Source organism: Brassica rapa, chromosome A04 (assembly GCF_000309985.2).
Source record: "Brassica rapa cultivar Chiifu-401-42 chromosome A04, CAAS_Brap_v3.01, whole genome shotgun sequence".
In the NCBI taxonomy this organism is placed as follows: Eukaryota; Viridiplantae; Streptophyta; class Magnoliopsida; order Brassicales; family Brassicaceae; genus Brassica; species Brassica rapa.
Genome location: NC_024798.2, coordinates 15,921,617 through 15,934,589, shown reverse-complemented (window position 1 = coordinate 15,934,589; position 12,973 = coordinate 15,921,617). Strand labels below are relative to the sequence as shown.

At 25.4% G+C, this 12,973-nt stretch overlaps 2 protein-coding genes across 2 annotated transcripts; both read left to right on the top strand.

Annotated features, from left to right (window-relative positions):
• Positions 1-7,234: 7,234 nt before the first annotated feature.
• On the top strand, positions 7,235-12,298 carry LOC103864988 (F-box/LRR-repeat protein At2g29930-like). The gene is made up of 3 exons (XM_009142773.3): positions 7,235-10,297; positions 10,389-10,529; positions 10,607-12,298. Exons 1-3 carry the CDS (start codon positions 9,359-9,361, stop codon positions 10,940-10,942), a joined length of 1,416 nt encoding a protein of 471 aa, XP_009141021.1. The 5' UTR covers positions 7,235-9,358; the 3' UTR covers positions 10,943-12,298.
• LOC103864995 (major pollen allergen Ole e 10) lies at positions 11,676-12,301 on the top strand (the record flags this gene model as incomplete). Its single annotated transcript, XM_033289388.1, has 1 exon — positions 11,676-12,301. A coding segment is annotated over one exon (498 nt), but the record flags the coding sequence as incomplete, so codon positions are not given.
• Between the last annotated feature and the right edge of the window lie 672 nt (positions 12,302-12,973).

Below are 12,973 nucleotides of genomic sequence, written 5' to 3'. Positions count from 1 at the left end.
TAAAAAAATACTCATCTATCAACAAAAATTCTTGTTATCCTAATTACAAACCACAACCCCAAATCTACAATATTTCTATGTAAAAATGAAAACTTTCCTAAAATAGAATTTTTGAGAATTATATTTAAAAAATACAACTATTGATCAAAAAATCTAAAAGAATACTCATCTATCAACAAAAATTCTTGTTATCCTAATTTCTAACCACCAAACAACCCCAAATCTACAATATTTCTATAAAAATGAAATTTCCTCAAATAGAATTTTTGAGAATTATTTTAAAAAATACAATTTATTGATTAAAAATTTAAAAAAATCTCATCTATCAACAAAAATTCTTGTTATCCTAATTTCTAAACCACAACCCAAATCTACAATATTTTTATGAAAAAATGAAAACTTTCCTAAAATAGAATTTTTGAGAATTATATTTAAAAAATACAACTATTGATCAAAAAACTAAAAAAAATACTCATCTATCAACAAAAATTCTTGTTATCCTAATTTCTAAACCACAAACCCCAAATCTACAATATTTCTATAAAAAATTAGAACATTCCTAAAATATAATTTTTGAGAAGTACATTTAAAAAATACAGCTATTGATCAAAAAATCTAAAAGAATACTCATCTATCAACAAAAATTATTATTATCCTAATTACAAAACCACAACCCCAAATCTACAATATTTCTATGTAAAAATGAAAACTTTCCTAAAATAGAATTTTTGAGAATTATATTTAAAAAATACAACTATTGATCAAAAAATCTAAAAGAATACTCATCTATCAACAAAAATTCTTGTTATCCTAATTACAAAACCAGAACCCCAAATCTACAATATTTTTAAGTAAAAATGAAAACTTTCCTAAAATTGAATTTTTGAGAATTATTTTTAAAAAATACAACTTATTGATCAAATAATTAAAAAAAATACTCATCTATCAACAAAAATTCTTGTTATCCTAATTACAAAACCACAACCCCAAATCTACAATATTTCTATGTAAAAATGAATACTTTCCTAAAATAGAATTTTTGAGAATTATATTTAATAAATACAACTATTGATCAAAAAATCTAAAAGAATACTCATCTATCAACAAAAATTCTTGTTATCCTAATTTCTAAACCACAAACCCCAAATCTACAATATTTCTATAAAAATGAAAATTTTCCTAAAATAGAATTTTTGAGAATTATTTTTAAAAAATACAATTTATTGATCAAAAAATTTAAAAAAATATTCATCTATCAACAAAAATTCTTGTTATCCTAATTTCTAAACCACAACCCAAAATCTACAATATTTTTATGAAAAAATGAAAACTTTCCTAAAATAGAATTTTTGAGAATAATATTTAAAAAATACAACTATTGATCAAAAAATCTAAAGAATACTCATCTATCAACAAAAATTCTTGTTATCCTAATTACAAAACCACAACCCCAAATCTACAATATTTCTATGTAAAAATGAAAACTTTCCTAAAATAGAATTTTTGAGAATTATATTTAAAAAATACAACTATTGATCAAAAAATCTAAAAGAATACTCATGTATCAACAAAAATTCTTGTTATCCTAATTTCTAAACCACAACTCCAAATCTACAATATTTTTAAGTAAAAATGCAAACTTTCCTAAAATAGAATTTTTGAGAATTATTTTTAAAAAATACAACTAATTGATCAAATAATTAAAAAAATACTCATCTATCAACAAAAATTCTTGTTATCCTAATTTCTAAACCACAACCCCAAATCTACAATATTTCTATGAAAAAATGAAAACTTTCCTAAAATAGAATTTTTGGGAATTATATTTAAAAAATACAACTATTGATCAAAAAATCTAAAAAAATACTCATCTATCAACAAAAATTCTGGTTATCCTAATTTCTAAACCACAACCCCAAATCTACAATATTTATATGAAAAAATTAAAACTTTCCTAAAATAGAATTTTTGGGAATTATATTTAAAAAATACAACTATTGATTAAAAAATCTAAAAGAATACTCATCTATCAACAAAAATTCTTGTTATCCTAATTACTAAACCACAACTCCAAATCTACAATATTTTTAAGTAAAAATGAAAACTTTCCTAAAATAGAATTTTTGAGAATTACTTTTAAAAAATACAACTTATTGATCAAATAATTAAAAAAAATACTCATCTATCAACAAAAATTCTTGTTATCCTAATTACAAAACCACAACCCCAAATCTACAATATTTCTATGTAAAAATGAATACTTTCCTAAAATAGAATTTTTGAGAATTATATTTAATAAATACAACTATTGATAAAAAAATCTAAAAGAATACTCATCTATCAACAAAAATTCTTGTTATCCTAATTTCTAAACCACAAACCCCAAATCTACAATATTTCTATAAAAATGAAAATTTTCCTCAAAAATAGAATTTTTGAGAATTATTTTAAAAAAATACAATTTATTGATTAAAAAATTTAAAAAAATATTCATCTATCAACAAAAATTCTTGTTATCCTAATTTCTAAACCACAACCCAAAATCTACAATATTTTTATGAAAAAATGAAAACTTTCCTAAAATAGAATTTTTGAGAATAATATTTAAAAAATACAACTATTGATCAAAAAATCTAAAAGAATACTCATCTATCAACAAAAATTCTTGTTATCCTAATTTCTAAACCACAAACCCCAAATCTACAATATTTCTATAAAAAATTAGAACTTTCCTAAAATATAATTTTTGAGAAGTATATTTAAAAAATACAGCTATTGATCAAAAAATCTAAAAGAATACTCATCTATCAACAAAAATTATTATTATCCTAATTACAAAACCACAACCCCAAATCTACAATATTTCTATGTAAAAATGAAAACTTTCCTAAAATAGAATTTTTGAGAATTATATTTAAAAAATACAACTATTGATCAAAAAATCTAAAAGAATACTCATCTATCAACAAAAATTCTTGTTATCCTAATTACAAAACCAGAACCCCAAATCTACAATATTTCTATGTAAAAATGAAAACTTTCATAAAATAGAATTTTGAGAATTATATTTAATAAATACAACTATTGATCAAAAAATCTAAAAGAATACTCATCTATCAACAAAAATTCTTGTTATCCTAATTACAAAACCACAACCCCAAATCTACAATATATCTATGTAAAAATGAAAACTTTCCTAAAATAGAATTTTTGAGAATTATATTTAAAAAATACAACTATTGATCAAAAAATATAAAAGAATACTCATGTATCAACAAAAATTCTTGTTATCCTAATTTCTAAACCACAACTCCAAATCTACAATATTTTTAAGTAAAAATGAAAACTTTCCTAAAATAGAATTTTTGAGAATTATTTTTAAAAAATACAACTAATTGATCAAATAATTAAAAAAATACTCATCTATCAACAAAAATTCTTGTTATCCTAATTTCTAAACCACAACCCCAAATCTACAATATTTCTATGAAAAAATGAAAACTTTCCTAAAATAGAATTTTTGGGAATTATATTTAAAAAATACAACTATTGATCAAAAAATCTAAAAAAATACTCATCTATCAACAAAAATTCTGGTTATCCTAATTTCTAAACAACCACAACCCCAAAATCTACAATATTTAATGAAAAATTAAAACTTTCCTAAAATAGAATTTTTGGGAATTATATTTAAAAAATACACTATTGATTAAAAAAATCTAAAAGAATACTCATCTATCAACAAAAATTCTTGTTATCCTAATTACTAAACCACAACTCCAAATCTACAATATTTTTAAGTAAAAATGAAAACTTTCCTAAAATTGAATTTTTGAGAATTATTTTTAAAAAATACAACTTATTGATCAAATAATTAAAAAAAATACTCATCTATCAACAAAAATTCTTGTTATCCTAATTACAAAACCACAACCCCAAATCTACAATATTTCTATGTAAAAATGAATACTTTCCTAAAATAGAATTTTTGAGAATTATATTTAAAAATACAACTATTGATCAAAAAATCTAAAAGAATACTCATCTATCAACAAAATTCTTGTTATCCTAATTTCTAAACCACAACCCAAATCTACAATATTTTCTAAAAAATGAAAATTTCCTAAAATAGAATTTTTGAGAATTATTTTAAAAAATACAACTATTGATTAAAAAATTTAAAAAAAATATTCATCTATCAACAAAAATTCTTGTTATCCTAATTTCTAAACCACAACCCAAAATCTACAATATTTTATGAAAAAATGAAAACTTTCCTAAAATAGAATTTTTGAGAATAATATTTTAAAAAATACAACTATTGATCAAAAAATCTAAAGAATACTCATCTATCAACAAAAATTCTTGTTATCCTAATTACAAACCACAACCCCAAATCTACAATATTTTATGTAAAAATGAAAACTTTCCTAAAATAGAATTTTTGAGAATTATTTTTAAAAAATACAACTATTGATCAAAAATTAAAAATACTCATCTATCAACAAAAATTCTTGTTATCCTAATTTCTAAACACAACCCCAAATCTACAATATTTCTATGAAAAAAATGAAAACTTTCCTAAATAGAATTTTTGAGAATTATATTTAAAAAATACAACTATTGATCAAAAATTAAAAAGAATACTCATCTATCAACAAAAATTCTTGTTATCCTAATTTCTAAATCACAACCCCAAATCTACAATATTTCTATAAAAAAAATGAAAACTTTCCTAAAGAAATTTTCAGAATTTATTAAAAAATACAACTATTGATAAAAAATCTAAAAAAATACTCATCTATCAACAAAAATTTTTGTTATCCTAATTTCTAAACCACAACCCCAAATCTACAATATTTCTATGAAAAAATGAAAACTTTCCTAAAATAGAATTTTTGAGAATTATATTTAAAAAATACAACTATTGATCAAAAAATCTAAAAGAATACTCATCTATCAACAAAAATTCTTGTTATCCTAATTTCTAAACCACAAACCCCAAATCTACAATATTTCTATAAAAAATTAGAACTTTCCTAAAATAGAATTTTTGAGAAGTATATTTAAAATACAACTATTGATCAAAAAATCTAAAAGAATACTCATCTATCAACAAAAATTCTTGTTATCGTAATTACTAAACCACAACTCCAAATCTACAATATTTTTAAGTAAAAATGAAAACTTTCCTAAAATAGAATTTTTGAGAATTATTTTTAAAAAATACAACTTATTGATCAAATAATTAAAAAAAATACTCATCTATCAACATAAATTCTTGTTATCCTAATTTCTAAACCACAACCCCAAATCTACAATATTTCTATGAAAAATTGAAAACTTTCCTAAAATAGAATTTTTGGGAATTATATTTAAAAAATACAACTATTGATCAAAAAAATCTAAAAAATTCTCATCTATCAACAAAAATTCTGGTTATCCTAATTTCTAAACCACAACCCCAAATCTACAATATTTATATGAAAAAATTAAAACTTTCCTAAAATAGAATTTTTGGGAATTATATTTAAAAAATACAACTATTGATTAAAAAATCTAAAAGAATACTCATCTATCAACAAAAATTCTTGTTATCCTAATTACTAAACCACAACTCCAAATCTACAATATTTTTAAGTAAAAATGAAAACTTTCCTAAAATAAAATTTTTGAGAATTATATTTAAAAAATACAACAATTGATCAAAAAATCTAAAAGAATACTCATCTATCAACAAAAATTCTTGTTATCCTAATTTTTAAACCACAACCCTAAATCTACAATATTTCTATAAAAAAAATGAAAACTTTCCTAAAATAGAATTTTTGAGAATTATATTTAAAAAATACAACTATTGATCAAAAAATCTAAAAGAATACTCACCTATCAACAAAAATTATTATTATCCTAATTTCTAAATCACAACCCCAAATCTACAATATTTCTATAAAAAATGAAAACTTTCCTAAAATAGAATTTTTGAGAATTAATTTTTTTAAATGTAACTTATTGATCAAAAAATTAAAAAAAATACTCATCTATCACACAAAAAATCTTGTTATCCTAATTTCTAAACCACAACCCCAAATCTACAATATTTCTATGAAAAATGAAAACTTTCCTAAAATAGAATTTTTGAGAATTATATTTTTAAAAATACAACTATTGATCAAAAAATCTAAAAGAATACTCATCTATCAACAAAAATTCTTGTTATCCTAATTTCTAAACCACAACCCCAAATCTACAATATTTCTATGAAAAAATGAAAACTTTCCTAAAATAGAATTTTTGAGAATTATATTTACTAAATACAACTATTGATCAAAAAATTTAAAAGAATACTCACCTATGAACAAAAATTATTATTATCCTAATTTCTAAATTACAACCCAAAATCTACAATATTTCTATAAAAAAATGAAAACTTTCCTAAAATAGAACTTTTAAGAATTATTTTTTAAAAATGTAACTTATTGATCAAAAATTTAAAAAAAAAATACTCATCTATCAACAAAAATTCTTGTTATCCTAATTTCTAAACCACAACCCCTAATCTACAATATTTCTATGAAAAAATGAAAACTTTCCAAAAATAGAATTTCTGAGAATCATATTTAAAATATACAACCTATTGATCAAAAAATATAAAAAAAATACTCATCTATCAAAAACAATTCTTGTTATCCTAATTTCTAAACAACAACCCCAAATCTACAATATTTCTATAAAAAAAAAAAACTTTCCTAAAATAGAATTTTGAGAATTATTTTTAAAAAATACAGCTATTGATCAAAAAATCTAAAAGAATACTCATATATCAACAAAAATTCTTGTTATCCTAATTTCTAAACCACAACCCCAAATCTACAATATTTTTATGAAAAAATGAAAACTTTCCTAAAATAGAATTTTTGGGAATTATATTTAAAAAATACAACTATTGATCAAAAAATCTAAAAAAATACTCATCTATCAAAAAAATTCTTGTTATCCTAATTTCTAAACCACAACCCCAAATCTACAATATTTCTATGAAAAAATGAAAACTTTCCTAAAATAGAATTTTTGGGAATTATATTTACAAAATACAACTATTGATCAAAAAATTTAAAAAAATACTCATCTATCAACAAAAATTCTTGTTATCCTAATTTCTCAACCACAACCCCAAATCTACAATATTTCTATAAAAAATAAAAACTTAATATAAGTTGAAAGTCTCACTTAATAAGTATCAAAAATAAAATATATATAAATATATGATCATTTTAAATTAAACTATATACCATATAAAAATACATAAATATCTTAATTTTGAAATTTACTTTGAACATTTTTTTGATAAAAAATTTGAAAAAATATTGACAACTTAATTTTTTAAAATATAAATTACTTAAATCATTAATCCCACAGTGAAAATTTTGTTATTATTAATTTAGACTTTGTGCTATATTAACAGATACAAATAATAATAAAAATATGAGCAAAAAGCATCATGTAATAAATATTAATATTAAAATATACCATATATATGTTACTATCATTTAAATTTAACTATATATCATATCAAATAGAAAAAAAAATATTTTTTCAATTTATAAAATTTATTTATATGTTCACACTAATTTAATTATATAAGTAGTAGATAATGACTTTTTAATTATTCAAAATATGTTTATTATTTCATAATATGTTATAAACATATAATATATAAAATAATATATATATATAATGTTCATTCCGCGCAATGTGCGGGTCTTAACCTAGTTATACATTATTAGTTAGCTGGGAACTTTATGTGTATTCTCTAAGTCATTCAGTATTCGTTAACAACCATTTCAAAATTTGTTACGCCATTCGAACTTATATGGTTTGGTATTGCTTCGTTAATATATTACATTATAAGAAATTTGTTACCTGCTAACATTGCATGTATCTTATAACATGCTATACATTATTAGTTAGCTGGAAACTTTATATGTATCCTCTAAAATATTCATTATTCATTAACAACCATTTTTTTATAAGCCCTATTGGCTGATCCGGTCGGTCCTGAAAAAACGTATTTAATGCTACAGAGTGGACTATTCCGAAAGCAAAGCGTACCACACTACATTAGCAACCATTTTACACATTTAAGTCTACTAACATATACATAGTTCGGTTATATAAGATTATTATCTTTCAGTATACCAAATTGAATATGATCCCATCAAACTAAACTAATTCTTCCTAATAACTGTATCAAACTGTGACTGTAAATAATTCAGGATCATATCACTATTTTTGATGTTATATAACTCAGAAAAGTATGTCTAGAAGTATCAATAACGACATATTTAACGCTTTAAAATGGGATATTCGATAACTGATCTAGGATAACGCTAACAAAATAGTTATTACATTCTATCCAAAAAAAAGGTAGTTATTACATTGTATTTGGTAAGTCCTATAAAATTCTTACCTTGAGAAGTACAGGAACGAGAGAAATAAAGTGGATACAAGCTCGTCCATAGTAACCTACAACATCTTTCTCAATCTTCTATCGATGCATGTGTCCAAGTGGTAATTTAAAATTGGAATTTCGAAGCCGAAAAACTACATATCATGTATATTTCCCTGTCGTGTATATTTCACTGTCGTGTATATTTCACCAATTCTGTCTTAGTTAAACGAACATACGACAATTGTAATTTTGTAGTTTTACGGTTTTAGCAAAAATGTGATTTTGCAACTTTTTGAAAAATTATCATAATTATTTATTTGTTTAAACTTATATCTAAATATTTATTAAAATAAAAGTAAAATTTTCATTTATTATTTTGGTTAATTTCTTTTTTTTTTTAATTTCATTATAATCCTATTCAATCGATGAAATTACAAAGTCATAATGTAACAGAGTTGTGATGAATCTAGGAACATAATTATACCAACAAAACAATGCACTAATTAAACTCATCATGCATTCTCGCTCTCGCTGAAAACCCTAGTGTGATTAAAGATAAAGATAGCAAGTCACTGTTGATGAAAATTTGCGTTCCCGCTCTCTCACCCTTGGAAATATCTTGTTGAATCTTCTCAACCAAAGCAATTCTTCTTCGTTATCATTCTCGCTCTCGCTGAAAACCCTAGTGTGATTAAAGAGAAAGATAGCACGTTGAAAGCGCTGTATTCTCGCTCTCTCTCACCCTTGGAAACATCTTGTTGATTCTTCTCAACCCAAAGCAAGCTTCTTCGTTAACAGCCGTCGTCTTTTATCTGCTTGAATTAAGGAATCATATTTTTACTATTTTTAATATTGAGAGGAAAAATATCCGAGCTTGTGACCTTAATCTGGTTAAAACCCTAATTTATGTCTCCCCAAAGAGATTCAATAAGCAGTCTGCCAGATGAGGTTCTTGGCAAAGTACTGTCCTTGCTTCCGACAAATCAAGCAGCTACCGCATCGGTTCTGTCCAAAAGGTGGATGAATCTGCTTGCTCTTGTAGACAACCTTGCTTTCAGTGACGAAAGTGACCCTCGTGGCTTCTGTGATTTTGTGGACAAAACGCTTGTTCTTATCTTAACCAACTCTTCAATCATCAAGAGATTCTCTTTGCGTTGTGAACATAGACATGACAGTTGTCGAGCAGACAACTGGATTCGCACTGTCCTAGAACGAAGCTTCTTGGAACTTCACTTGGATAGCGTGTATAAGCATGTCATAGAAACAAAGTCCTTCAGGAGCAACACGCTGGTCAAGCTTACTTTATCCAATGAGTTTGTTCTCGATGGTCATTTTCTTCCTCCTCGTGGCGTCATGCTTTTCCCCAAGCTCAAAACACTTTCTCTCCTTTCAGTCGTGTCTAAAAATTATGAGGTGTATGAATATCTCATCTCTGCTTGCCCTGTGCTTGAGGAATTAATCCTACTCGTTGGTGCTTTTCCTTGGCTGAAGTTTAGTCATTCCATAACTGTCTTGAATCCTTCCGTTAAGAGACTTACCATCTCTTACCCTTATCGTTGTTATCGTAAGAATCCCGATATTCAGATGTTTCAGACACCTAGTCTTGTCTACCTTGACTACTCTAGTAGTTTTGTCGAGGTACAGTATCATGTTGGTTTTAGCTTGGTTGTCGAAGCTAGACTGGATCTTATAAAGGAGCGATTTTCCACTATGGATGATTATGGTGGTGATGATAGTGATAGTGATAGTGATAGTGATGGAGGGGATGTTTTGCATGATGTTACGAATCTGGTTGAAGGGATAAGCAATGTTAAAACCCTTCACTTGTCTCCTAATTCTCTTCAGGTCAGTTTTGCTATTTTGATTGTTTCAATTTGAAATGCAAAGTCTCAGTTTTTTTTACATATGTTTCTGATAAATAATAATAAATTTCCAGGCATTTCATTTTTACTGTAAACCAACGCCCGTCTTTCACAAGCTCCTTACTCTGTCTTTTGAGAGTGACAAAGAAAAAGGCTGGCAAGTGGTGCCACTTCTTCTCAACAACTCTCTCAATCTAGAAACATTAGTCATCAAGGTACATACATACAAAATTCCCTTGATTGCTTGATTGTTGTCGCTACATGAATTTTGCTTGGGTTGCTATGCTTTCAGGGTCTTGTGCACCGAGTTACAGATAAATGCGGGGACGCATGCGTTTGCATTGCTAGGGAAAAGAAAAAGAAGAAGATGAAGGAGGAGGAAGTATGTTGTTTATCGACATGTCAAGTGAAGGTGCTAAAGATTTTAGGGTATGGAGGAACTAGTGGAGAGCGGAAACAGATGAAGCATTTCTTGGGAAATTTAAAATGTCTTGAAACTGTCAGGGTTGGTGTCCAAGCTGAGAATCAACAAGAAGAAAACAATGTTAACAATCACTACCTGAGAATCACCAATGCTCTTACTAAGCTTCCAAGAGTTTCATCAAATTGTCAAATCCATTTCTTTTGATTACCTTCTTATTAACCAAATCATTAGCATGCTTCATGATCTTTCAGAAGATAAACTCTAGTTTTTCTATGAGGATAATCAATATCTTATGCTTGCTATTTATTTGAGGAGAGTGTCAGGCTTGAGTATGTGTCAGTTATTAAAAGTCGACTTGGGTTTTTCTTCAAAGATTAAAAAGTGATAGAAAATATCCAGAAGTATAAAGATACGTACGCTAACGTTGACTTGTTCAGTAAAAAAAAAAATGCTGGCCATGTACTTTCATGACAAATTGGTTTTTGGCTTTCTCGATTACGAAGAGGTGTTTTCACCAACCTTCAAAGTTTCTGTGATATTTTCTACTTATAGAAAGATCTTTTTCTACCGTATTTAAAATATTTTGACTATCTAGTGATTTAATGTTTCAACCCCATTCAATTTAGATGATTTGAATACAGAAAATCTCTAAACATTCTCAGTCGCGTCTGTTATTATTTCTTGGAAATTGGAACTTTTTACAAAAAATGGAGAATATTTAGAAAAAAATCGAAGAGAGTTTGAATAAACATTTAAAATATTTTGACTATCATACACATAAATTTCAAATGTTTATTCAAACTCTCTTCGATTTTCTTCTATATATTTTTCATTTTTTTGTAGAAAATTTCCAATTTCCAAGAAATAATAACAGACGCGACGAAGAGAATGTTCGGAGATTTTCTGTATTCAAATCATTTTAATTGAATGGGGTTGATATCTTAACATTAAACATTATTTTCTTTTTGGGAATATTATATTTATAGATTCGGTTCTGTATATATATATATATAAAGACATAGCCCATACTACTCTCATAGATCAATATCTACAACATCTCTTTGAATATCATATTGAAGAGATTGCAAAGATGTCACCGTTTTCGACGCTCATTGTTATCCTCGTATCTTCCATCATGATTCACCACCTTCCATTGGCAAGCTCCACACAATGGTGCGTGGCCTCTCCGACGTCGAAAGAAAAGCAGCTAGAAGAAAATCTCGGGTTTGCATGCGCTAATGGAGTTGATTGCAGACCAATCCTAGAAGGTGGAGCCTGTTACAACCCTAACACTCCATTAGGCCATGCGTCTTACGTGATGAACGCATATTACGCAACCCATGAACGCACCGACTACGCGTGCAAGTTCTTTTTCCCAAACAGTGCCATGTTGACTACTACAAACCCTAGTTATGGTAGTTGTGTCTATGCATAAGTATTTTCATTGGTTTTAGATATGTGATCCACGGCATACCTCATAGCCTGATAGGATGTATGGTTATGGCAGATCCAATGTCGTTTTTCTTTTACCAATTTTATAATTATAAAAATAAGTCCTTATAATGTTTCGTTTAAGTATAACGAAAATATCGAAGTCATGGATCGTTCGGTATCTTTCACCATATAGATCGTTCGGTATCTTTCAAATTAATAGACAACTAGGTTAAAGACCCGCGCCTTGCGCGAGATGAACATTATATATATAAATTATTTTATATATTATATGTTTCTAACCTATTATGAAATAATAAATATATATTGAATAATTAAAAAGTCAGTAACTATTACCTATATAATTAAGCTGGTGCGAACATATAAATAAATTTTATTAATCCAAAAGAATTTTTTTTTCTATTTGATATGGTATATAATTAAATTTATTTTTTTTGATGAAATGTTAAATTTATTAATCATCAGAAGAAAGAATAGTTATGTACAAAAAAATATATAATTAAATTTAAATGATAGTAACTTATATATATATATAGTATATTTTAATATTAATATTTATTAAATGATGGTTTTTGCTCATGTTTTTTTTATCATTTGTATTTGTTATAGTAAAAAATTTAAATTACTAATAACAAAATTTTCATTGTGGGATTAATAATTTATGTTATTTATAATATTTTTAAAAATTAATTTGTCAATATTTTTCAAATTTTTATCAAAAAAATTGTTAAAAGTAAATTTCAAAATTAAGATATTTATTTATTTTCTTATATGACATATAAT